This window comes from Dunckerocampus dactyliophorus, chromosome 11 (assembly GCF_027744805.1).
Source record: "Dunckerocampus dactyliophorus isolate RoL2022-P2 chromosome 11, RoL_Ddac_1.1, whole genome shotgun sequence".
Taxonomy (NCBI): domain Eukaryota; kingdom Metazoa; phylum Chordata; class Actinopteri; order Syngnathiformes; family Syngnathidae; genus Dunckerocampus; species Dunckerocampus dactyliophorus.
In genome coordinates, this window is record NC_072829.1 from 27,859,646 (window position 1) to 27,886,951 (window position 27,306).

A 27,306-nucleotide genomic window follows, 5' to 3' on the forward strand; every position below is an offset into this window, starting at 1 on the left:
ATTTTACGCTTTCAACTTTAAGACGGGGGTGTCCAAAGTGCGGTCCGAATGCCATTTGCGGATGGCGGCTGTTTTTTTATTGGCCCATTAGCACATTCTAAAAATACTATTTAACAAGAAAAGTAAAAAAAAAAAAAAAAAAAAAAAAAAAAAAAAAAACCAGCAAAAATCAGCAGTAATTTTACAAGAATAAAGTCAAAATATGAACAGGAAAAAGTTGTAATCTAATCTAACAAGAAAAATTCTTAATTTTACGAGAATAACGTAATATTATGAGGAAAATAACGTCATTTTTGTGGCATATAGTAGAATTATTAAAGAAAAAGGAAATGTTTTAAGTCTTAATATGAGTTTCATTTTTCAAAAATTAGGTTGCGGAAAAACAAAATATGGGAATAAAGTCATAATTACGAGAAGAACATTTACAAAGAGAAAGTTGAAAACTGAAAAAAAAACATCAGACATGGAAAAAACAAATGAAGAACACAAGAAAACTGAGAAAAAAACCAAAAGTTAAAATGGAAAAATCTGCAGAAATTTTACAAAAATAAAGACAAAACATAACAGAAAAAAGTTTCAATTTTACAAGAATAAACTTGTAATATTATGAGGGGAAAATAATGTAAAAACAATGTAATTTTAGCCAGGTGAAATATTAAAGAAAAATACCTTATTTTTTTAAGTTGTAATATGAGAAACAAACAAAACAAAATCAAATTGGAATTTTTGGAAAATTTGGTTGAGGACAAAGTTATAATATGATCGGAAAATTATGAGAATAAAGTCATAATATTACAAAAAGAAAATGTATGAAGATTATTTAAGAAGAAAGTTTAACAGTTTTGAAAATAAAAAACAAAAACAGCAGCAAAAAATGGGGGAAAAAAAGAGCAAAGAGTGAAGTTGATACTAATAATAGTCTTTTTCACATATATCACAAAGATGAAATGCAGTTTTTCATAAAATACATAACTTCTTAGCATACATCAAAGTGGCCCTTACATCCTTTCATTTTTCAGTATGTGGCCCTCGGTGGAAAAAGTTTGGGCACCCCTGCTTTAAGAGCAACTAAATCACGTGCGCCGCTCAGGTGGTCACTCGTAACTGCGACAATTTTTTGGGAACTATAGCGACCAAGTGCTCGCACCCTACATGAAAACCATTTATCATTGCTTCTTAAACGTAAAACAAATTGTGTGTGTGTGTGTGTGCAACAACAACATTGCAACGAGCCTCGCAGTCACAAACACACGCACAAGTAGAAGCGATCAATCATAAATATTGTCATTATTCAACCATGTCATCGACAAGCCCTCCTCCTTTTCTCTTTTTCTTTCTTTTCTTCATCTCTCTCTCTCACACACACACACACACACACACACACACACACAGAAGTGCATCATGAATCATAAATCTTATGAATGCCATCTAAACACTTCTCAGAGCTATGAGGAATAGCGATGATTGATCGATGTGGTCAAGGGGGAAGAAAGCCAAGAAGACGGACAGAAGGTTGGAAGCAGCCACGCGGGGGGTCACAAGCTGCAGTTCAGGGGTCAAACGGATTTGGCGGAGGCACAATATGGCCGACAAGGAGGGAGGGGAGAAGCACGGGGAGGGGGGCAGCAGAAGGGAGGAGTAAATGGATGAAGAAGGAGGGAGAGACAGGGAGCATGAGGATGAGGATGAGGATGAGGAGGGAGGGGTGGTGGTGGGGGGGTGGGGGATGTTGCCACAGTGAAGCTGAAGCCATAACTCATCTTTTATTAAAAATAATGAAAAAAACTTAATGAGTTAATATCTACAGAAAGAGACAGTGCGGCGGCGATGGAGGAAGGGACAGCGGAAAGGAAGGAAGGCGAGACAGCAAACAGAAGCGGGTCAGTGTTTAGTCATTTATCCCACTTTTCAAAAGTTCATATAAAAGCCATTAAGGCAGGCGGGGAGGACAACCACGGCTGTCCCCTCTCTTTCCTGACGACCTAAATCCCCCTGCTTGCTTGGTAATTAAAGGCACTTAACAACCAATTAACAGTGATGAGCTAAATTAGCAGGGTATACACTCTATTGACTGTAGTGCATTAGGAGTGTATGTTGAGAAGGCTCAGGGTAAACCTCAGTGGCCCGTGTTTGCATGTCGACAAATGACAGATTAATTACTATTAAAGCGTCCATATTCTAATGAGCTGCAGAAACAATTAGAGGGGCTGTTAGCATATGAGAGCAGCTGACGCAGAGATGGGGAGGAGAGAGGGAGTAAAAGTGAGAAATCTTCATTGGGAAGCAATACTGATTAAATGGATGGAGAGTAGCACTCTTCACCCAATATCCATGAACTTATTAAAGACATGACATCACGATTTGTCTTTTCTAGCATGCAACCCCGCCATCATCGATTCTTTCTTGCAAAAACTGCCTTTTCTTCCTTTCCATCTTTCTTTCCCAACTCTTCCCTCCTTCCTGCTTGGGGGACACAGTCCTGTGAAGGAATTTAATATGCAACTTTTATATGAGAAACCAATCGCATACGTCCGGGTCTATTGGGCTCGCAATCTATCGGCCCGGACGGCTAATGTAATAGAAGGAGCCGGGGCTATTTATCACACAGGGAGCTATGGTTCCCTCTCTCTCCCGTGCTCTCGCTCTGTCTTTATTCAAGCCCAGATTCCATGGCTGCCACTAAATCAGGCCAACTATGAGCTATGGCTGCCCAGAGGGTATCTCCTCTTTTATAGCGGGATTTGGATTGTGTATATTCTGGTTCCTCTGTGGTCTTTGACGCCGCTTACGGAGGCCATAAACACTCAAACAAAAGGCATGGAGTTAACTGTCCTTTCTGTGTGGACATGTAAACACGGCAGTGGGAGGCGTAATAAAGCTGATGAATACAGTTATTATTATTATTATTATTAAAAGGGCAAAGAATTGCTCAGTTGCACAAGTAGACTTTTGTGTCTTAGCTTTTGCTGGAGGGTCCAACTACTACGCCAGCGGTGTCCAAAGTGCAGATCAAAACATTCTGGAAGGCAGTTAAGTACTTTTTGGTACAGAACATTTGGTATGGTAGAAAAGTGTAGTGATTTCCCACACAGTACACATTAAGTGAGGGATGGGAAATATAATTTATAGGAGTGTTACAAGATCCCGTGTCACAAGATCTCATGAGATTAAAATGTGACAAGATTTCTTGTTCAGAAAAAAAAATTAATCACACAAAGAAAAATGAACTAAATTTTGCAGGTGCAAATACAGTATATTGCTATGTGCATGCGTGTCTGTTTTCCTCATCTCTCACCTCCAAACAAGCAGGAAGACGTTTCACTCTGCATTGGTTTCAGCACCTTGGCGCCTTAGTTCCATAGAACAACGGCATGAACGGAGCGAGCCCTTTTGTCATATATTCTCTCTTTCTCAGTGGTTGGAGTCGGGAGTGTCAGAGTAGCAAAGAGTCGAAGAAATGAAATTAGTAGATTGCAACACATTGTCATGTAATTTTTCATTAACATTACTTATAAGAAAAGTACAAAATGTCATCATCTCATTCCCGTAGACCCAATCTCGTGTATCATCTCGTTTCGTAAACTGAGTGTCTTGTGACACCTCTAGTAATTTTTAATCGCGTGTCTACTCAGGCCGCACGGTGGTCTAGTGGTTAGAACACAGTAACAGCCTGGAGATCGGGAAGACCTTGGTTCGATTCTCCCTTGGGGCATTTCTGTGTGGAGTTTGCATGTTCTCCCTGTGTGCGCGTGGGTTTTCTCCGGGTACTCCGGCTTCCTCCCACATTCCAAAAACATGCAAGTGAGGTTAATTGGCGACTCTAAATTGTCCATACGTATGAATGTGAGTGTGAATGGTTGTTTGTCTATATGTGCCCTGCGATTGGCTGGCGACCAGTCCAGGGTGTACCCCGCCTGTCGCCCGAAGTCAGCTGGGATAGGCTCCAGCATGCCCCCGCGAACCTAATGAGGAAGAAGCGGTATAGAAAATGGATGGATGGTGTCTACTCAACAAATACAGTTCAGTCCAGCATTTGGCTAGCGGGAGTCATGGCTAGCGACAGTGCCAAGGAGAAGTCAGAGCATAAAAACCCTCTTCGGCCATTTAAGTCTTCCGTTTGGGAACATTTTGCTTTTCTGATAAACGGATAAGATAAAAGATAAAAAGTAGAAATTCTTCCTGGTGCCACCAAATCAGATCCCCACAACAAGTAATGGAAGTAAAAAAAAGTCATGAACAGAATCGGTGACAAAGGGCAGCCCTGGCGGAGTCTGGCTCTCACTGGAAAGGAGTCCAACTTATTGCCGACATTGCAAACAAACCTCTGAATTAGCAAACAACCTGAATTAGGTGGTCTGGTCCCCACAGGATTCTTCAAGGAAAACTAGGCCTGTCACAATAACAAATTTTGTTGGACGATAATTGTCCTAAAAATGACTGCAGATTAGGGCTACAGCTATCGAATATTTTAGTAATCGAGTATTCTACTGAAATTTTTGTTGAGTAATCGGAAAAAAACTATTTTGGTTTTGTTAAAATGTAATTATAAATACACAGGAAAATAAAATATTTCACCAGCTAATGAACGCCCAATTGGTTTAATTGTTTAGATACCGTATTCAACAGTTTTTTTTCTTAAATTTATATTATGCATCGGAACAAACTGCATATTCTTGGGTCTAACCGACTACATTATGGTGCTTTTTTAGATTAATTTATCCATCAAATCCCAGACTTCAACTATCTACTGGAAAAGGAAAGAAATAATGCTGACTTTACTAAGACTAAATTACATATTAGATGATGTTGATGGCTGTGCATTAATAAATCTTAAACTTAGACAGGCCGAGTAGAAATAAGACAAATAATACAGATATAGAGTTTTTGCAGTGTTCAAAGTAAAATGAAGACACCTTCTGTAGTGGAACACGTTCTCAACTGCGTGAGTGAGACACGCAATTCCTTGTTCCATTAAGCAGTATTGTCTGCTAGAAATGAGCAGCTACTGATTAGTGAGCTAAAATGTTTCTATTTTTGATTTTATTAACTCACAGCGCTGTGTTCTGCATGATGTAAAGCAATAGCCCCCCAAAGTGTATTGAAAAAAATAGCTGAGTAGAAAATTGTAACAAAACACGTATCATGGACACTATGCCATATGTCTGATTTTGGATCAGTGTCACTTTCGTTACATTGTGAGTGTAATACGCCATTTATGTTTAATGAAGTGTAATGTTTTGTCCGAGTTTGGCCAAAGTACATGTTTTGGTGCATTTGGTGCACAATGAGGTTATACTTTGAGAATCAGGGCAGCTGAAACATAAGTTCCACCGTTTTAGATGATTAATTTAGTTGTCTTTGTCAAACTTTTTCACGTCACAAAATGGTTGTGCGCAAACAGGCTGAAATTGACATCAGATCGTGATTTATACACAACAGGCACAAAGACAGTATTCATTTGTGTAGCACAAGACACACACAGCTAGGGAGTGCACACTCGCTAGCGCCCCGCCTCTCCCCACTGAGACTGAATGGCTGACAGGAGGGTTCACTCACGCCATTCATTCTGATAGATCGATAGATCCTTTGTTCATCGCCCAGGTGTTGAGACAGATACACGGAGTGAATGCTCTCGTCATCCAGCCTGTTTGGTAGAGAGAGAGGAGGAAAACGCATGCAAATGTCAATATATCAAGGCTGGCAAAATTATCGAGCGGTTAATTCATTTATTGATTATCGTGACAGGCCTAAAAAACACGGTCAAATGCCTTCTCCAAATACCACAAAACACATGTAAACTGGTTGGGCAAACTCCCATACACCCTCAAGGACCCTGCAGAGGGTGTAGAGTTGGTCCACAGTTCCACGACCACAACAAAAACCACACTGTTCCTCCTGAATCTGAGATTCAACTATCCGGCGAACCTTCCTCTCCAGGACCCCTGAATAGACATTACCAGGAAGGCTAAGGAGTGTGATCCCACGATAGTTAGAACACAGCCCCCATGTCTTAAAAAGGGTGACCACCACCCCGGTCTGCCAATCCAGAGGCACCGCCCCCTACGTCCACACAATGGTACAGAGTCAAGACAGTTGGCCATCAACGTACCAAAGGCTATACTGTAATACAACAGTTTGTTTTGCACATTATCGCACATGCAACATTTTTCCAACAATTTTCATCAAGAACCAAATTATACTGTAAGTACATTATTTCACCTTATTATATGGATTAATCCTGTTGTTACGTTATAAGATACCTCTGTATTCATATCATTGGACACAGACGTATAAATCATACGTGCACTTAAAGTCACTGAACTTTGAGAAAGGTTGAATAAAGAATGCAAGTGTACCTAATGGAATGACCCGCGTATGTTAAATGTGGTATACTCCATGCAATGCTATTTACCTGTAAAATGTCTTGCTGCAAACAAAAGCATCAGTGTGTGTGCTCGTGTGTGTGTGTGTGTGTGTGTGTGTGTGTGTGCCCACCTGCAGCAATTAAAATGGCGCAGATAACCAAATTCATTTAAACAAATTAGCCACATTACTGGCCACTGTGTACACGCTGATGGCAATTAATAACAAATTAGCCACAATCAGCCTTGTATTAACATCTCACCGAGGGGCCGCGGCTGGAAATTAATAAGCGGAGATTCATCTCTCTTACTGTCTTTCTGGCTCCTTCCCACTACCCCCACACACACACCTACACACACCTATATTGCTCATCACACACCTCAAAGACACTCTTTTTTTCCCCCTATGAAACATCTCACGATCTGCAATCTGTTCATGTCAGCGAGCCAGCTTCCTCTTTACCAGGGTGTGAAATCCCCCTCAAAGACATATGTGTGTGTGTGCGTGTGTGTGTGTGTGTGTGTGTGTGTGTGTGTTGCATGAATACGCACACACACAGACCAATAGAGATATACCATAGATTGTATATTTGTGTAGTGTGTACCTCACCGAATGCATGCATGTGTGTAAAGGTGTCACACAAATGAGAGGGGGGTGGAGAGAGTAGGCCCGCCTCTGGGGGTCCTCACACCAATCAGCAAAGATCACCAAGAATCAATTAACACCAGTGGGAGGGGGCAGAGGGTACGGCACCACACACACTAAGATATACACACTGTCTGCATGCACGTTGCCCACACACACGGCACTGTCTGAGGAGATATCCGTCACATCACACATTGGACGATACAGTATGCCAGTGTGTGTGTCTGTGGGAGTGTGTGCGCCCATCCTGGAGTGCCCCGGACTCTCATGGTGTGAGGTTGGGGAACAGATTGGAGGTCAGCAGGGGGTCAGACCAGGGTCACCCCCGTCTGAGTCATGTGTGTGCATATGTGTGTGTGTGTGTGTGTGTGTGTGTGTGTGTGTGTGTTAAAAGCTTGACCACTACCGCAGAGGCTCGCCCACAGGCGGACACGAATAAGATGGATGGAGCTGATTCAAAGTACAAATTCATTGACTCCACAGAGAAATGAAGCATGGCGCCACAATGAGCATCTCGCATTTCATATTCCACTCATTCTCTCTGGTGTGCAGACAACCTCATGAAAACCATTCATCATTGCATCCTTACCCCCAAAAATATTGACAGTTTGGGACTGGAAGAGGAAGGCGCCTCGGTGATGTGAATGTGAGAGGTTTTCGAGGGGGGAATGAGAAAGATAGGCCAGACATTTGGGAAGACTCAAATAAAGTGATCAAAGAGCATCTTCCACTCAAACGTTCCACTGTGAAACCACACCCCCTTCCTCTTCCTCTCTGCCGTCTCCATCTGTTCACCCATTGCACTCGTGCGTCCCCTGCAGCCCCCCACCTCCTCCCCATCCATCCTCTTTTCCCTTCGTTTCCTCTGCTCCTCTCTGGCCTTCCTACCCTCAGGGAGGTAAGGTGATCTCCCCATGCTGGTGTAAGTGACTGGTATTAGTCTCCTTCTCTGTCTGTCTGTTTGATCCCCCCACTAATGACTCCACTGGGAGTGAGCACTGATAATGGGAAATCAATATAGACAATAGTGCTCCGGAGTGGCCTCACTTAGCTCTCGCTCTTTCACGCCTCACAGCAAAGTGCCTCTGTGTGTGTGTGTGTGTGTGTGTGTGTGTGTGTGTGTTTGGAGCTACATAAAAAAAAAACATGTACTCCCTTGGTGCTTTACAAGTGCTCTATTCAAAACTTACGATTTTTAACGCAACTTGTATGGACTGCAAAATTAAAATTCAACAATAATTGGTTCTGGCAGACAAATTATATAAAAAAAAAATGAGATGAGAGTAAAAAAGTCAAATAAGGTGCGTGCTTGTCGAGTGCTCTCTTCTTAGTTTTTTCTTTTTGAAGAACTAAAATTGTATACTTCACAACTACTGTATATGTCAAAACAAGAATTGGTTTTACCAGAGTAAAAAAAGTGAAGTGCTTAATAGATTAAATGCAATAAAGTTACAAAAATTTAGTTACAAATGCAAGCTTTTTTCTGTGCCCAATTAACACATCTACTAATTTAATGCAGCTTGTTATTACTAAATGTCAAAAGAAGTGTAATAAATAAAGAATCATAATACAATTTACTTTAAAAATATATATATATAGCATTTTTTCCATGTGTGCTTTTGTAGTGCTCTCTTAAAATGGATTTGTGTTGAACTTCTCAGAGTGCACAACTTAGATTATACATCAAAACAAACATTGGGTCTCACTCTTAAAAAAGGTAAGTATAATTAAAAAATCTTTTGGAAATAAACTACATTTAAAATAATAATAATAATAATAATAATGCTTGATTTTGCAGTTCTCCATTACAACCCATATTTCATTTTTAATTCATCTTAATTTAAAATGTCTTAATTCAACTTCTGACAGCACAACAAAAGTTGTACATCTCAAAGCAAACATTAGTTTATTAAATAAAAGAGTAGAATATAATACATACAATTTATTGTCTTCTGTACTTGTGTGTGAGTGCAGACAAAAATCATTCAGGATTTAAGTGCTTCTTATTAGATGAAGGCATCTCACAGTAATCCCAGATAGATACAGCACCATGCTGAAGCGCCCTCTAGGGGCAGTGAGCAGATTCGTGGAGCGTTCCTCGTGGATGTTTTTTGTTTAGAAATGCTGGAAATAAATTTGCAATGATAAAATGATTTTCTTTTTTTAATGTAGTTTGAATAAGCACAGAAATACATGTGTTCCTCATGTTACATTTTGTGTTTACATTCACACTCTCATCACTAATACTGTGCAAAAACAAAAAGAGAGCTAGTTATGTGCGCATTGCGGAAGAATCCGTAGGCAGAAGGATACGACCTTGGGCGCCGCTACACTGAGGACGGACGTCACAATAATCCTTTGTAGTACACTTTTTTCCCTTGGTCTCCCAGGCGTGAGGCAGACTCTTCAGATCGCAGTGCGTCAAGGAAAACGAAAGTGAATGTTAACGAGATTAAAACGTGACGAGATTTCTCGTTTGGAGAAAATGTGTCTCGCGAGAACAGGGCAGCCATAAACCAAAATCAGATTGAACTACAGTATGGATAATATGAATGATAAAAGTAGTAGCAGTAATGTAGACGTGGTAGTCTGCAAGGCTTCTTGGAGCCGCACATTTAGTGCTTAAAGGGATATGAAGTTGACATGAAGTTGTATGACATCTCCATCAGCATTGTAGCCCAATAACAGAGACTTACCCCACACTCGGTCTCCCAAGTCCAGTTCTGGTCAGATTTCTGCGATGAAGAACGGAGTTCCACTTAGTTGCTGGGGACAAAAAAAAACAATATGCATTCAAAAGATCCAAACATTTGCATCACAAAAATGCCTTCTCAAAAACTCAAACCTCACAAAATGCTCTGCGTCATATCTGTCTCCCGGCGTATCCCTGAGCACTGTCGCCTGTGCGTTCATGTGAATGTGACGAAGACACTCGCATCTTCAAATCTCCGTTGGGCATCTCTGTGTGGACCCTAGTAGAAAATGGAAAATGGATGGATTATTATTATTATTATTATTATTATTATTATTATTATTATTATTATAACAGTCTAAAAAATATTGACAATATTATATTGTTAAGTGTCAATTTGTGAAACAATAAACATTTCAAAACACACCTGCATTGTTTTGTGACTTGGTTAAATAAAAAAGTTAGTTTGTCCAGTCATTTTTTCATTGTACTTTTCTTAAAATGTTAAAATCTCATCTCGTTCTTGCGGACCCAATCTCTTGCATCAGTTCGTCTCGTGAGTTGGATGTCTTGTGACACCCCAATGAAATTAGACATTTAAAATGCTCAGAAAGTGGATAAACATCGATCAGTACTGCCTGCATGCCTTGTCCGAAGCCACTCAAACACCGCAACCATCACTGCGTTTAAAAATGGTATCTTTGAACTTGTGAAAGGATCTCTCCTTGATTTGCAACGCCCGTTCCAGTGTGCAAGACAACCACAGGGATACAATAAGTTCTTTGTATGACAGTTTATTTAAATCTTGTATTTGATCTTTTCATTACTGTATTTATATGTCCTTCATGTGGTCCATGTGCACCGTGCGAGTGTATACATACATGACTACGGAACTCGTACATAGGCTGAGGACCTCCTGTACACTCATGCATTGTTAAACTGTCAATAATTTCAACTTTAAATATTTTTTCCACATACAGTGTACAGTAAATGCATTCCCTTTAAAGTCACAAAACGACATTGCTGAGAGGTGTGTGTGCTGTGATTATGTACATTTCAGTTAACGTGCGTGTCCCCAATCAGTCACACTCTTACGCCTGGAGCAAGACAGGTGGGGCGGGTGGCATGAGGCTGGCGCCCCCAGTCCACCCCCAGCCCTGCAAACCCCTGAGGGTCCAGAAGGCCCAGCAAAGCAGGAGGCTGAAGTACAGCTCTCCCTGCCAGACACCAGAGCACTATGGCTGGTGGCAGCTGGTCCTCTGCAAACTCCCCTGCCTGCCTCACTCCCTCCCTCCTCCCCTGCATGAGCGCCCCGTGGGCAGGCAACAGGAGGGGTGAGGAGGTCAAGAGGCAGCAGAGAATTGGTGGAACGGTGGCGACGCGCGGGATAATCGGCTTTTATGAAGCGGAGAGAGCACAGACAGAGAAAAGAGGAGCGTGGCTCTGACACAATGCGACTTGACTACAAGCATTAATGAATTAGCACATTAGCACCAGACCAGGGGCGTTCGAGACAGCTCAGCTGCTCTTAACAACACACTCTCACACACATACAAATCACTCAAAGGTCATTACAGCGAGACCGGGCATTAATTAATAACATCAGTCATCTTCTCTCCTGTGGATCCAGCTTAAAGGGTATCCCATTTAATCCTATATTGCCAAAAACAAGAGAAACTTCAACTCGCATGCAAAGAATACAAGAGCCTGCTGGCCCAAATATGCGCTCAATTATCATCAGGCCTAAAATGCTGCTCTTTATTGCTTTCTCTCACATGACCGTCCGTGCTCATCTACAGTGTGCTCTGCTCTCCCCGGCCGTCCCTGTAATTCTGACCAGTGTGGTTACATCCTTCCATCTCTCTCTTCCTCCCCATCCTTTAGCTTAACCAGCGTGAAGAGGCAGCCATGCATTCAACCATCAGACAGGCCTAACATGCTCCGTGCCCCTCACACACACACACGGCCAAAGCGTACTGTTCCATGTCCCACATGAGCGTATCTGCGCATCCTTTTGTGGTTAAATGATACCCTTTAACTGATTTGTTTGCAAGGCCATTATGCTAAATGTTTTTTTGTTGTTGTTGTCTTCCAGAGTGCAGTATTCTACATTTTAGTGATGCAACTACTTTCATTGCATATGAAATGACACTGGAACAGTCTCCCCTACGGCCACAGCATTAGGTACACCGGCACAAAAGATACGAGACAACTGCAAGTTTTTAATGAGGTTGACAGTGTGAACGCCTGTTTTTCTTAATGCCTACACTGTGACTGACTGGTGCCCAGCCTAGGGTGTCAGCTGGGATAGGCTCCAGCTCACCCGTGGCCCTAATGAGGACAAGCAGTATAGAACGTGGATGGACAGATGGACAATGATGACAGAGAAGTAGATAAAATTATCTACAAATGCCCACATCATTAGGTACACCTGCACATTCTTGTCAGAATATGAGATGTTCAATATTGTGGTCATAGTTAGCTGTATGCAATGACAATGTATGATGCTGTGATATGTTTCTAATATTTCACTAATTTATTGAAGTACAGCCTACCTAAATTGCAGAAACAGAAAAATTTGATACAGCTCTGGGGTCTTTTCAAAAGATTCAGGTGTACCTAATTTTGTGACCAGAGAGCACCGCGTATGAAACCTTGTCCAATGACCCCACAACTAGTCTACTATACAGCAAGACTAAGCTAAACTACAAACGCCATAACGGGGGTCGCCAAAGCGTGGCCCCAGGGCCATTTGCGGCCCGCAGCAAATACTAAAAATATAATTTAACAGGAAAACTAAAAAAAAAATGAAAAATGGGGAAAAAATGGGAACAACTGCAGTAGTTTTACGAGAATAAAGTCAAAATATTAAGGAAAAAAGTTGTAATCCAACAAGTCATAATTTTACATCAACAGCGCAATAATGACATGTATAAAAATAACGACATTTTAGTGGCATAAAGTTGAAATATTAAAAGAAAAAGATTTAATAGAAGAAGATATTATGAGAAACAAAACAAAATTAAGTTGTAATTTTTGAAAAATTAGGCTGAGGGAAAAAGCTATAATACAATGAGAATATTTTGGCTTCCAATCCAATTTTTTTTTATAGTCTTGCCGATCCGATACCGATCAATAATGAGCTTTTCTTCCAAACATGAAATTGTGGGATTGAATATTGTAATGAAAATAGAGCTTCAAAGCATGAAACATAATGAAACAAAGTATTGCTGAATTCACTTTTTTTATTCCACAGCATGACCAACATTATTGGTTGGCTTTTGTAACAAACTTCCATCAATCAGGTCCCTAATCCAATAAAAGTCCATCCAGTAAAAGATAAAATCCGAAAAAATGGGTGTGCAAAATACTTTTAGGGTAGGACTAATCATTTGACATGGTTATAGATCAATTTGTGATGTGATTTTGAATACATGACTTTGTTTTTTTAACATCTCTTTTTTTAACATCACCCTATGAAATCCGTTTTTATTTTTTCCCAAATTCCGTTTTTTTCCATTTTAATTTTTTAGAATTTCTTTTTTTACTTTTTATACGTATTTTACCAGCATAGAGTGTGTGCTATTTGGGTTAGTGAATGAAATGCAAAAATCATTACCTTTACTGATGCAATACATCATTGGACCATTTTGTCCAGTAAATGAGAAATGGATGCAGCTTGGCTAGCTTTCCTAACGGGTTGTCAGCCTCTGCACACATTGCTAGAAAATCTTCAACAAACTGTAATGCTTGTGCTTGTGGTTAAGAAAGATGTAGTCACAGATGTAATTCCAATTGCGTTATTAATGCACGATATTTTAATGACACCCTTTCGTTCACACAATTAGACAAATGTGACAAAGAGCTCTCTTATTTTGAAGGCTGGAATGTGTGGTGTGTGTTAAGAATGGCAGTTGACGGTTGTTATGGGTCGGGTGCAGGAATAAACGTGCCTCTCGTCTTTTTTCACTCAGAACCTGCACGTCGTCAGTGGGCATCGTAAAATGGTCCTTACCTTAAAGCGGTACAACACAACACACTGAGAATATACTCATCCAGTCTGAGTCGCGCACACACACAGCTGCACTAGCTAAACTAAGTGAACCCTGCTAGCTGCCATTCGCGCTTTGTAAGAGAGGAGTTTCCGTTTCGACATGTTTAGTAGTGTTTGTGCGGTCCCTATTAAAAGCAACTGGTGGTCAGAGTGGCACTTCCCGTGCGAGCTCGTTACACCATGACGTAGCTGTCCGGGCACAGCGAGAGGGAACTACCGCTGTAGCTATGGAGCCGAATATCCAACGTGAAACTAACTTCACCACGGTACACCACGGACAAGTCTGCATGGCGGTGTTATGTTTTCTTCTTCTTGCGGGTGGCACGGGTCGAGTGGCAACCAGCTTTGAGGCGCATTACAGCACCTACTGTACCATGTTGGAGTGTGGCTCAGAGTTACGAACGCGATACGGCAAACGGATCGGCCCGATCTCGTGGTGGAAGCCGATACTATCCGATATTCAAAAATACAGCGGATCGGCACGCGATCGCGATCCTGAAGATCGGATTGGGACATCCCTAATGAGAATAAAATCAAAATATTATGAGAAGAAAAATTCCAAGAAGAAAGTTGAAATAGCTGGAAAATGTAAAAAAAAAAAAAAAAAAAAAAATCTGAAATGGAAAAAAAAAAAAAAACAGCTGTAATTTTAAAAGAATCAAGTCAAAATATTAAGAGAAAGAGAAAAAAGCCATGTTGTAATGAGGGGAAAAAAAAGAACAAACTCGTAATATCATGAGGAAAAATTATGTTATTTTAATAGCATAGAGTTGAAATATTAAAGAAAAAGTTGTAGTATGACAAACAAAACAAAATTAAGTTGTCATTTTTGGAAAATTAGGTTGGAGAAAAAGGTAGAATATTATGGGAATAAAGTTATAATATTACGAGAAGAAAATGTACAAAGATCATGCAAGTAGAAAGTTTAAATATTTGGAGAATTTAAAAATACAACAGCTAAAACAGGGGGAAAAAGAGCACAGAGCGAAGTTCATACTCATAATAAAAAACATCTTAGCATACAGTATCTACATGCACCTGTACATGTGTTGCCTTACCAAATATCAAAGTGGCCCTTGCGTCCTTTCATTTTTCAGTACATGTCCGGCAGTGGAAAAGGTTTGGACACCCCTGCTCTATAAACATGTCGCTCTTAACTTTAAAAGCAATAATTGTCAGGCTCTTTGATTGCCCTTCTTGCAGGTGTACCTAATGAACCCTGTGTGTTGGTTTCCTCATTAATTGGTATTTCCATGTGACATTTCAATTGCATGTGCTTTCACAGAGATAAATAGTTTCCACGCAGGGTTCAAAGGATGATGCTGCTGTTGATGGTCCCGGCCTGCATGGTCCCTAACGGGGGATCCATATCTCTCATCTCATGCAACAATCCCACTGAGCATGTCAATATGAAACACTACACCTTGGACGTGTCCCACTCCCTCTCACTCTTGAGAGGATGTAACTCCACGCTGTGTCTTCATGCATGCACAGGGTGGGGGGGGGACGTGTAAATTGGACTAAATCAAGTCCTTGCAACAGTAAAACACATTGTGGCTTTATTGCACTCAATGTGATGTGATTTATTACAAGACTTTTCCCTCTATGCTGCTTGGGCCGTAAAGCTTTGTTTACTCCACTTAAAGAAAAAAAAAAAAAAAAGAAATCATCAGCCTTGTAAATGTTGTCAGATGGCCCATGCCATGCACTGTCTTTCGGCTTAATACTACCTATATTAAATAGTTTAAATATTTCATAAGGGCGGTTTTAAGAGCGAGGGAGGGGAAATCGTTAGCTGCGGTAAAGTTTCATTAACTGCTCCCCCGTTTGGCTGCGAGGCAAACTCATCTCCTCTTATTGTAATAAAACAATCTCTCTCTTTCTGCCGCGGTCTCATCTCACTCTCCGCTTCTCCTTTACATCATAATAATACACTACATCCCCTTTAAATGCACTATTACTTACCGCTGCCTTTTCATATTCTAACATCACGGGCACTTTAGCGACAAAATAAAAGCATGTCATTCATTATTCACAAGCAGCAGCCTAGCCACCGCCCCCCCTCCCGCCTTAAAAGAATAAAATATAAAAAAAAAGGAGAGTGAGGCACGCTGGAGAAATTGATAACATTGAGGAGACAAGCAATAAAAACGCAGCCCCCGGGTACCGAGCTGCAGCCCATGCAGACCCCGATTATGCAGATCAAGTGGTAATTTCTCAAACAAATCGCACTCTTTCACTCTTTTGTTGTCGTTTCTTTTTGGGACTGTTGGCGTCATGGTGTCAGCTTGCATATTGCCTGTGAAGAAAATAGGAGGATTGATGGGTGCTTTAATTGCTACATGTCAAAAGAGACATAATGTGTTTAATATCTTGACCTCCCCCTTTCTGGCTGCATCCCAAACTGCCATTTTAATTTATATTTATGCAAATAAAACGCCTATAAAGTCGGTGAACACATAACAATTGATTCTTAACTCTTAGCAGGATGCATGCGGTTTCACGGCGTTGGGGTGTCAACTAATGTGCCATAATCTCCCATAATCCTGCAGATTACAACGGATTACTATCATCATCAAACTGTGGGTGCAAAGCAGGCTTTGTGCAGGTTTTACCTCCCCCTTAATAAAGCACTCATGGCTAAATGCTCTAATTTATCATTTTCATCACACATTTCATCACCATTCACTTTCATTCAGAGTAATTCCTGATTTAAAATTTAAACAGAAGCTTCAAATACCCTGATATACGGCATTATTAGATCTCATTTTTATTCCATGCAACTATTTGAGGGGAATTGTTTTGCGAATGTCACCGAGTGAGAAACATAAAAACAAATGGGATGACAGCTTTTAACAGGCCAATTCCCCCCATCAAAAGCCACTGGTGAGCTCACATATGGCGGCTTGAGGCGGCCAACACTCACTCAGTCTGTCCATATTGCCAAACAAACACCCCGGGCCTCGTCCCAGCTCATATTGCTGGACTAGACTGAATATTATAGCGAGGAAGATGCTTCTTTAAACATTACCGAATGCTTGCACTAATAGTGCATTTTAGTATGCAAAAATCCCTAAAACTGCACTTGACTCATTTTGTTTTATCATAATGTCAATTACATCTGACAAAACATTGTTTAAATAGCGTGCACCTCTCTTTTTTTAACGATGTGCATTACTGTGTATGACACACAACATTCATTAAATGAATACATTGTAAAGAATTGTTTTGTTTTTAGAACTACACTTGACAGCATAGTATAGTAGCAAGTAGTAGAGGGAACACCTCTCTGAATGATGCAGTGCACTTCTACAACACAATCACTTCAACCCAATAATAAATATATTGTTAAATGAATGCCTTCTTGACAGTGTCCATTAAAGAAAAACACTTAATTTGGGAATGAGTGTGCTGTTATTATCATGTGTTGTGGTCAGATGCTGTACTTCACATATTAAAACTGCATCAAGCGGACAAATCTTGATAGAAAGCCACCAAATAAACAAACCCACTCGTCAATAACTGAGCACTATAGAGTGAAGTAATGTGATGATCTAAAAAGCACCCCTGCTGCAGCTAAGCCGCTCACACATTAGTCTATCCTGGAGACAAGTTGTTGAAAATGTGATTAGATTGGGCCAATTTGGGAGCCCTGTTCTATTGAACGCGAGGGCTACAGGAGCTTCCATGAGGCCCCTGCACTTTATCTGACGTAGCCTATGGCCGTGCCTTGTCAGCTCATTTAATGTGCAGGCACACGGCAAAGAGTGGACGCATTGGAGCATTCTGCCAAGCTCAATGGGTATGCTGGCTATAGTCCTCTGCTTTTAAATAGACACTTAATGGCCTTCAATGTGTCCTGTGCACAATTAAGCACATGTAAAGCCACTGGCGTGGATTCTGTAAGCCTACAAATGTAGATTAAATCATCTCCTGACTGTGATGTTTGTAACTTGACATCAAATCACTAAAGTTAACTTAATGATCTCCAATACAAGAGCTGTGCATTTGGAAAATATATAATGTTCAGCTTTAACATTGTCATAGGGGTAGTACTTTAACAACAGGTTTATTCTTGTGATTGTACACCTGCATTGAATCATACCGGAAAGCTGTTTCTAATTTGTGGTTACCTTATTTGGCAAAGTGACAGATTCCAAACAGCTCTCTGTAAACTGCAGTGCAGTGCAGAGTGCTATAGATGGCATCAGATTGTGCAGTGTACCTTATTATAAAAATTAGTGTAAACAGGATTCATCCACATTTAATCATAAACTGTTCAATGATCTCACACAATTACACTTGCTTTACATTTAACGTCAAATAAAGACAAAACTTTGACCAACACTTACGATTAAACAAAATCTATACTCAGTATTAATGCGTTTGTTAAATAAAAATATTGGCTACTTCTGTTGCTTTTACACTCCATTATAAACGCCTAGAATTGACATTACAGTGCATGAGACCTACTTTGTTTGTATGCATGCACGGTTATACCCGAAGTACCCCGGTATGGTGTTTGCAACATCTGTAAGGCTATCTGAATCGATAGTCATCGTCACTATACACGCCGTATACATCTACATAACGCGATTAACGTCATCTCAAAGATCATAAAAATAATTTGAAGGACAACAGAAGACAAATACAAATCATAAATAGAATACAAACGCCATAAAAACGTAAGACTTCCACGACAAACTTAACCTAGCTTGAAAGCTAACAGTTAGCCGCGTAGTATTAATCCTCCTATTGCTAAAACTCTCTGGACAAGAAGCAACAAAAGTGCAAAAATGACAAATTACAAAGTAATGATTATGATTGTTGTCTTACCTTTTTATTTTTCTGTTCATAACGTTGTTTCATTTCAATGAAGCTGGTTGTTGTTAGGCCGGCCATTACTGTGGTGTTACACAGAAATGATTCCGGCCAATTAGGTATTTCCATGATGAGACACACAGGTAAGTTCCTTCCTTTGACTACTTTTTCCGGGTGAGCTGTATTACGTGAATGCCTATTGGCCAATTTGGAAATTATTTCTATTGGCTGTCGAATGACATGCCACTCAATATGTCACTCATTCAGATCGGCCTTTTATCCCAGATGAACAAGCCAATTTTAGAAATATAAATATTGGACGTTAGTCATTTGCGCCAAAATATGTTGTTTCTTAGCAAACCGTACTCCCCTCTGTCCACATGCATTCTAAATATGTTTTTTTTTTATGAAATCAAGTTTATTCAAACCAACATATTCTGTTATGTCTCAAAATGTCTTTACCTCTCTCCACTAAAAAACAAACATTTTCTCCATTTGTCTGCACGGGTGAGACTCAGATGTTGTTTGTATCATTTCTTTAGTTCTTGGGCTCCAACAGCATATTTTAAAGGGGATTTTAACTCTAAATTCTTGTTTCTATTATTATTTAGACTTAAAATCCCCTTTAAAATATGCTTTGTGTAATTTTATTACACAAAATTCTTGAATCATTATTTATTAGATATCTTATTGTACATTACAGTAATAACTATTTGCTTTGTCACCTATAACACAAAAGATAAGATGTCATTGTTTTCTTCAGTACCTTAGGAACCCTATGGAAGTCCATTTCCGCCAATGAAAAAAAAAATATCCCAATGGTAAGTCATAATTATGAGATACAAAGTCGAAATGATGAAATAAAAAGTGATAATTAAGAGATAGGAAAGTCATAATTATGAGATTTAAAAAATCGAAATTATGAAATAAAAAAGTCTCAATTAAGAGATAGGAAAGTCATAATTATGAGATTAAAAAAATCGAAATTCTGAGATACAAACTGCGCAAGTGCCGATTGCCACGTGATGAAGGCTCATTCGGCGCTTGTGCAGTTTGTATCTCATAATTTCGACTTTTTATCTCATTATTATGACTGGATATTTTTATTCTTTCAGTGGCGGAAACGGGCGTCCATATGTTTTAGCAGTTTTATAAGAAAAAAAATCTCTAAGTGGCCGTCGTAAACTTTCTGGTAGGAAAAAGTTTGGACACCCCTGATCTAAAGAAGCCATCAAAGTCTCGCATTTCATTTTGATACGAAGATCGTTTATGTAGACCTCGTACAGGCCTACATGAAAAAAAACTTTATTTACTGTAGAGATGTTATTTTTGAGAAACATGACCCAGGGCTTCAAATGCTTATACCGTAGTGCCAAATTGTTATCCTATACCGCCATTAACATTCAATCAGTCAAGCAGTGGCAGCCAATGAAAGGTGAGGAGTAGGATGGAGATGCCAGACGCTGCGTTTTGACGTACAAGGGAGGAGGAGGAGGAGGGAGAAGAAGAGGAGGAGGATGGAGCACCACAAACGCCCATCAAACTTTAACAAACGCCACCACAAGACGAGCCTGACCGTCTAAAGAGACCCGTTGAAGCCAACAAGCTGGATGCCGGTGGACAGACATGGAGACTTCCCGCACTTGGGGGCCAGTTTGACCCAGTTGTGAGTCCACCAAGATAACACCCACTTTTAACTTGAAGCGGCGAGATGGAGCAAGCGCCGAGCCCTCCTCCTAAACCTGCCCAGCATGAACCTATCAGCTTCGGCATCGACCAGATCCTAGGAGCCGGTACAGAGCCTGCGGAGAACGGAGCAGGAAGACAACGTGATGTCAGCAGCGGAGATGGTTACTACAGCTTAGGGAGTCCGACCCGGACCAGCACGCCTTCCTACACGGCTCTGTCCATCTCCTTCTCCGGCATCGTGCCCCCGGTCGAGGCGTCTGGTTCATACGGGGAGAGCAGGAGTGTGGGCAGCCGAGGAGTGATTCGAGTGCCGGCCCACAGACCCGTGACAGCCACTGGACCCACGGCCCCGGTACAGAGCACCGTGCCGGGGTTTGGAGGGCTCTGTTTCCCCTGGATAGGGAACCGGTTCGCTAAGGACAGGATATCAGGTAGGCCAGCTGCTGTGGACGGCATTCATTTCGTATGTTTTAATGAATGAGTGCATTATTAAAACACTAACGTTGTGAATGCTACAGCCAGTTGGAAACTTCAGTTTTTTATTACATGCATGTATGATGATATGAAGGTCAAAATGTTGAAATAAGATGATTTACAATTCATAATTCAATATATACAGTGGCTTCTAGGCACATTTTTATATAACAATAATAGTGAATGACACTTGAGTGTTTAACATTTAAGATGTTAACATTTAGTAACGTTTTTATTTGCAAATGTCTGCAGATGTAGACTACACGAATACAATGTATCTTTGATGAAGGAATTATTGAGGAAAAGCAAAGGGAAAATAAGAAAAAAAATAAGAAAACAGAAATTTAAAAAAAGGAGCACAAGCTGTAATGTATCAAGAAGAGAAATACATGACATTTTTAAGGCACACGTCTTTGTGTGTAAGGCAAAATATATATTAAGAAGTGCATACATTATGGCGTCATATACTCGTGTCATCCTTTTAATGCTGTTATTGTAACACAAACTATTTCCACCTTACGAACAAGATACTGTAAATACTTCATGAGACAATTTGTGTTATATTGAAACGTGGAGATGTTGTGGAGCTTCAAGACTGACCGCTGTGCCTCTCCTGTCCTCATCCAGCGGCTCTGGTGCCATTCTCGGTCACAAGGCGGATAGGGCACCCGTACCAGAACCGGACACCCCCCAAAAGGAAAAAGCCCCGCACGTCCTTCTCCAGGGTGCAGATCTGCGAGCTGGAGAAGAGATTCCACCGCCAGAAGTACCTGGCCAGCGCCGAGAGGGCCGCGCTGGCCAAGAGCCTCAAAATGACCGACGCCCAGGTCAAAACCTGGTTCCAGAACCGCAGAACAAAGTGGAGGTTGTTGATATTTCCTCTTTTAAAAGGCTCGCTTTTTAAAAATCCAAACCATTCCTGTTTATCCTTGTTAAATCCAAGGTCATCATATGATATTATAATTATTACATGATATTTGATATAATATTGTGAAAACTATATGCAACAAACCACCATTCAACTTTAAACAGTGAAAGTATTTTAAAAATACTATAAAACGCATTTTATTTTGCTCATTTCCAATGCACACTATTCTATAGGCCTTTTGCAGAAATAAATAAACACTCGATATAAATAAAATAGAAAGCATGCAATATGATTATTAGTAACATCAAGCTTGCTTGCAAGGCTCTTTTTATGAAACAATGTACGCATGCGTTTTAAACGAATGTTCGGGTCGTTGTGTTTTAATGTTGTCAAACTTTCTTTATTCTTCCTATTATTATGCCTATGAATAATGGCGTTGTGCTTACGTCAGGAGGCAGACCGCCGAGGAGCGAGAGGCGGAGCGCCAGCAAGCCAATCGGCTCATCCTGCAGCTGCAGCAGTCCGCCCTGCAGAAGTCCCTGGGCGAATCAGCCGTGTCCGACCCACTGTGCGCACACAACTCCTCCCTCTACGCCCTGCAGAACCTGCAGCCCTGGGCCGAGGACAGGGAGTAGGGACACCAGGCTCCGATCGATGGGCGTCATCTGTTCTTCCCATTTAGAGGCATCACGTGAGGACAGTAAATCTGGGATTGATGAATATGGGGATTAAAGTTTTGCAACTGGAGACTGGATGAAGGACATTTGAGTGGAGAGTTGTGACATGAGTGGACCTTGCACATTTTTTTGGTGAGTGGCATCACTTTTGAGGCGAGCTTGGACTTCATTTTTCATCTGTGAGACTTTTTCATGTAAAAAAACGAACGGCTCAAAATGTCTAATCACATATGAATGTCTTCCTATCTGCTTGTATTGGTCCTGTTTAGTATCAAATTAAAGGGAGATTAAGTGAAACCAGCCCACAGGGTCTGCACATGATAGGCGTTCCTCCTGATGCAATAGCTCAGGGGTGTCCAAAGTGCGGCCCGGGGGCCATTTGCTGCCCGTGGCTGGTTTTTCATTGGCCATTCTAAAAATATAATTTAACAAAAAAGCTGAAAAAGAAACAACTGCAAAAATGAAAAAGTCAGCAGTAATTTTACAAGAATAAAGTCAAAATATTAAGAGAAAAAAGCTGTAACCTAACAAGAAAAATATATTTAAAAAAAAACAGAAAAAGGTCATACTAATGAGGGGGAAATTACATCATTTTAATAGCATAAAGTTGGAATATTGAAAAAAAAGTCACGATATAAGAAACAAACGTCGAAATATTAAAGTAAAACGTTTTTTAAAAAATAGTCATGATATAAGAAACAAACAAAACAATGAGTAAGTTAAAAATAGATTGCGAATAAAGTAATAATGATACAAGAATAAAGTCAAAATATCACAGGAATTACAAGAAGAAAATATACAAGAAGAAAGCTCAAATAGTTGGAAAATCATTTCAAAAAACAGGAGAAATGGGGAAAGAAATTCACAGAACAAAGTCAAAATATTAAAAGAAAAAAGGCGTATTCTAACAAAAAAAGTCTTAGTTTTATGAGAGTAAAGCTGTAATATTATGAGGAAAAAATAATGTCATTTTAGTAGCAAAAAGCTGAAATATTACTGTAATATATTATTACTGCAATAAGTCGCAATATTATGAGAAACAAACAAAAACATTAGTAAAGTTGTAATTTTTGGAAAATTAGTTAGCGGAAAAAGTTTGAATGTTAAAAAAATAAAGTCCAAATATTACGGGAAAAAATTGCGATTGGCTGGCGACCAGTCCAGAGTGTATGCCGCCTCCCACCCGAAGACAGCTGGGATCGGCTCCAGCACACCCGTGACCCTAGTGAGGACAGGTGGTATAAAATATGGACGGATGGAGTATGGGAATAAACTCATAATTACAAGAACATTTACAAGGAGAGAAGTAAAATAGTTGGGGGAAAACAGCTGTAGTTTTACAAGAATAAAGGCCAAATATGAAGAGAAAAAAGAAAAGAAATTCTAACAAAAAAAAGTTGTAATTTTACTAGAATAAACTTGCAATATGAGACAAAGTAATATCATTTTTGTAGCATAGAGGTGAAATATTTACATTTTTTTTATTTTTTTCAGAGTTGTTTTAAAACAAACAAAACAAAATAATGTTGTAATATGTGGAAAATCATGTTGGGGAAAAAATGATAATAGGATGGGAATAAAGTCATAATCTTATGGCAATAAAGTCCTAACATTACGAAAAGGAAAACAAGAGCAAAGAGAGGAGTTCAAACTAATAATAGGCTTTTTCACTTACATCACAACACTGAGATGCAGCTTTTTCTTGAACTATATTTCGCTTCTCAGCATATCTACATGTGTTGCTTCACAAAATATCAAAGTTGCATCCTTTTCACTTTTCAGTATGTGGCCCTCGTTGGAAAAAGTTTGGACACCCCTGCAATAGCTTATCTCATTCCTTGACTTTGGCTCACTTATTTACAAAGTTAAATAAGACGGAGGCCTGCATGTCCTGCTAAATCAAATATCTGTAATCATTCTGGCGCTGACAACCTCCCCAGAGCTGCTGTCTATCCGGATTTATCCCATTTATTTACAGTGCACTGACACAATCACGTGTACATATGAGGTTTAGTGCACTCAACATGTTCTAAAGCAAGAAAAGAGGCTGTAAGCTGATTAGTAAAGGGGCCGATGCATGTTCAGTAATGGCGGTTATATTATTCGTGGGCCATATTAAGATAAGTGTCTTTTTTTGTACTTTTCTTGTGTGAATAACAAGGTTTTGTGACCACATTGTTGAAGGTTTCATTGATGCATACAAAAAATATCCAGTAAGGTGGCAATCATTTCTTAAAAAGTTTATTGATAAATATATCCATTTTTATACAACAATTCAAAGCACACAAGTTTATTGGGACAGTTTTATGCTGTCTCACCAGTCTGTGCCCCTGCCTGGATGTATGTGGATGTACAAGAGAATTTAGTAGGGTTTGTACCAAAACCAGTGTAATTGGTAGAAAACTGACATTTTAAAATGATGACTATCAATATGGATTAATAACTTCTTTGAAATTTGTAAAATGGAGTTTTTGTGCATTTCAGCTTAGGATGTCCGCCATTTTGCTGGAAAATAGTCCACTTTTCGTCTGGTTTCTTTCTTCAATTCTTATGAGAATACAGTATACAGTGTTCCTTTTGAGGCTGTAAACGCCTCACCCTCCACTTTATACACTTTCCTCAGACAGGCATTAACATTTCTCTCTTGTTTAAACACTCTCAAAGAAGTTCAAACCTTCATTTGAATTTGAATGATCAATCTACTAGGTTGAACACAAGAAATAATGAAGTGACTCACGCACATTTCACTCCTCTGACCGAGCCTCTTTGTCCTGGCGCCGTTCGGCTGTTGTGTTTTTGTATCCTTGTTAAAACATGTTGCTCCCGTTGTCGTATTTTCCTCACGCACGGTTAGCTTCTTCTGTTTCTTCCATTGTTTACTTTATTCGCGGTATTGGTCTCACACGGTTAGCTAGTTTGGAAGCCATAACCACAACAGGTGACGGCACAAGAAGATTGATTGACAGTGGTCTGCAGCCAATCAGGACGCAGAAGACAATGGGCGTGGCAGACAGAAGAGAGAGAATAGAGAGAGACACAGCTACCTGTGCTCAGGCACAGAACTACAACACTCAACTTCCCACAATGCAATTCTTAAAGGGCCAGGCTTGGCCTGTAACAGCGTTCATATGCTGTAAAAAAAAAAAAAAAAAAGCACTAAAATTGTATTAAAAAATTTGCAAACCAGCCAGTCCGTGAAAGGCAGTGGTGGCCAGGAATGGCCCTTGGTCACTCTCCGGCCACCCCCACAGCTGAGGGACAATTTTGACAAACGTGGCTCTGTGGTGCAGAATATTAGTTCAGCCTACTTCCCGTGTGGAGGAGCTGTCAATAAAAGCGCGTCTTGCATGAACTGCAAGCAGTAGGTAAGTTTTCCATGATTACTTTGGTCGCTCTCCAGCCCCCCACTGGCCATCTAGACAATTCAGGTGTCAATTTCTTGGCACCCCTGTGTGAGTACTGGTCTCACCTTGGCCACCCCAATGAAGAATGTCTGGCTCGCCACTGGTGGGAAGTGACCCGCGATGGAGCGATGGAGCGATGGAACACTGTACACTGTTACAGCAGGAGAAGAATGTCTAGTCTTCATCACCAGGGCTTTTCAGAGTATGAGGCGGGCTCAGAAGATCTCAGGGGAAGTGAGCAAAATAAAGAAAAAAACATTACATTCCTAAAACCCCTAAGGGAAAAATAGATTTTTAGTTCCTATAGTGAGTTGAAAACACAAAACAAGCCCCAGAAAAGACTTGTTTGGGGGGGCAGGGGAGGCCCCAACCCTTCTATATTCTCCTCTCTTCTAAACAATGACTTGACACCAGAAGAAGTCCCACAGCCCAGCCATTTGGCTTTTCTACTTTTCATGCCCAAAGGACAGCAAGAGGCTGGATTAGTTTTGAACTGATATCCTAACATATTCAGAGAATCACTCATCATCTGTGAACCACCAGCCTGGCAGGTAATGGCTGCGTTTACAAAAGAAAAGTGGGTCATTGTCGGCCATTGACTTGTTCATTTGAAACCACACAGCCTCGAGGCCGTCCTCTGGGCTTGGGAGCAGGAGGAAGAAAACCCTCGGACTTCTATTCAACGACATGGCTTCAAAATCAGCTTTTTCTCCCCTCAAAAAAATTCACACATCCTCCCGCACGGCTGTCGCTCCCTCACAGTGAGAGTTTAGGTCAAACGACGTGACATGTTCCTTCAACGCGAGAACAACAAACGTCGCCTTTTTTTTATAGTCAGGCAAAGAGAACATTCACATTATAGGACACACATGCACGACATTGCTCTGCAAAACCTTCTCTCCAATGTAAATGCCAGGTAGAATAATTCCAAGTACACTGAATTACAAAGACAGACAAGCAGCCATGACGCCTGCTGGAAATAGAAGCAACAAATACGGTTCTTTAAATACCTAACAGTTCTTACAACATTGACACCAGTGGAACAAATCTGGACAACTTTGGAGGGATTCTGTCACAAGATGGCTCTGCAGCTGAAATCGGGTGACCTTTAACCCCTCGGTATATTGCTGCTTCTTTTTATGGCACACACGTTTGACACACAGATCCTCCCTTCTTGCATGCGTTACAGAATATTGCTCATGTTTGTCGGCCTAACAAAGAGATTCACACTGAGCACGGTTATTGATGTAAGCCACTTCAAGTGGTGGAAAGTCAACCAAAAGTGAATATTTACACACCAGACATACAAGGAAAGTCACAGAGAGGCAGGACACAGCCGGATTTGGTCGTCGTGGTTTAGCAAAACACCTTCCAAATAGTTTAGCGGCGGCGAGTCGCTTCTTCTTTTCAAAGTGAGTTTGTAGTCATTTCCTCTCTCTTGTGTGGACTAGATGACATTTTCAAAGAGCTGAAGAGACCTCATGATGTTTTCATCCTGTGTGAGGTCAGAGCAAGAAGGAGGGCTCGCATTAGAGTTGATTGAGCTAGCTGACCACTAGAGGGCAGTGTGTTTCATGACAGTTATGAACACGCGCTGTCTATTACGGAAGCCACGATCC

General features: G+C 40.4%; 3 protein-coding genes across 11 annotated transcripts in view; 1 reads left to right on the forward strand and 2 right to left on the reverse strand.

Annotated features, from left to right (window-relative positions):
* LOC129189599 (dedicator of cytokinesis protein 2-like) overlaps positions 1–18,679 on the reverse strand; it is a 180,266-nt gene extending 161,587 nt beyond the window's left edge. For 2 of the 4 annotated variants that reach the window (XM_054791432.1, XM_054791431.1), the window contains exons 1-3: positions 18,591–18,679; positions 9,854–9,980; positions 9,705–9,774 (exon numbers count right to left, since the gene is read on the reverse strand). The gene's annotated coding sequence lies outside the window, so the exon portion shown is untranslated. Of the gene's footprint in view, positions 1–3,295; positions 3,405–9,704; positions 9,775–9,853; positions 9,981–18,590 lie in introns of those variants that run through there. The other 2 variants (XM_054791433.1, XM_054791434.1) reach the window with 2 other exon arrangements.
* Positions 18,680–20,124: 1,445 nt separating this feature from the next.
* LOC129189754 (T-cell leukemia homeobox protein 3-like) lies at positions 20,125–27,150 on the forward strand. The gene is made up of 3 exons (XM_054791797.1): positions 20,125–20,695; positions 21,366–21,603; positions 22,058–27,150. The coding sequence occupies exons 1-3, from the start codon at positions 20,287–20,289 to the stop codon at positions 22,239–22,241; spliced, it is 831 nt and encodes a 276-aa protein (XP_054647772.1). The 5' UTR covers positions 20,125–20,286; the 3' UTR covers positions 22,242–27,150.
* Positions 23,321–27,306, reverse strand: part of LOC129189755 (Kv channel-interacting protein 1) — a 53,491-nt gene continuing 49,505 nt past the window's right edge. For 5 of the 6 annotated variants that reach the window (XM_054791800.1, XM_054791803.1, XM_054791799.1 and 2 more), the window contains one exon: positions 23,321–27,182. In XM_054791800.1, the coding sequence (XP_054647775.1) occupies positions 27,135–27,182 (48 nt within the window). In that variant the 3' untranslated portion in view covers positions 23,321–27,134. The remainder of the gene's footprint in view (positions 27,183–27,306) is intronic. The other variant, XM_054791802.1, reaches the window with a different exon arrangement.

Excerpts from the sequence above, each read along its gene's own strand:
- LOC129189754 (XM_054791797.1), top strand. The coding sequence starts at position 20,287 with ATGGAGCAAGCGCCGAGCCCTCCTCCTAAACCTGCCCAGCATGAACCT. Across the intron at positions 20,696-21,365 it reads CGCTAAGGACAGGATATCAG|CGGCTCTGGTGCCATTCTCG; the intron begins GTAGGCCAGCTG and ends GTCCTCATCCAG. Across the intron at positions 21,604-22,057 it reads AACCGCAGAACAAAGTGGAG|GAGGCAGACCGCCGAGGAGC; the intron begins GTTGTTGATATT and ends TGCTTACGTCAG.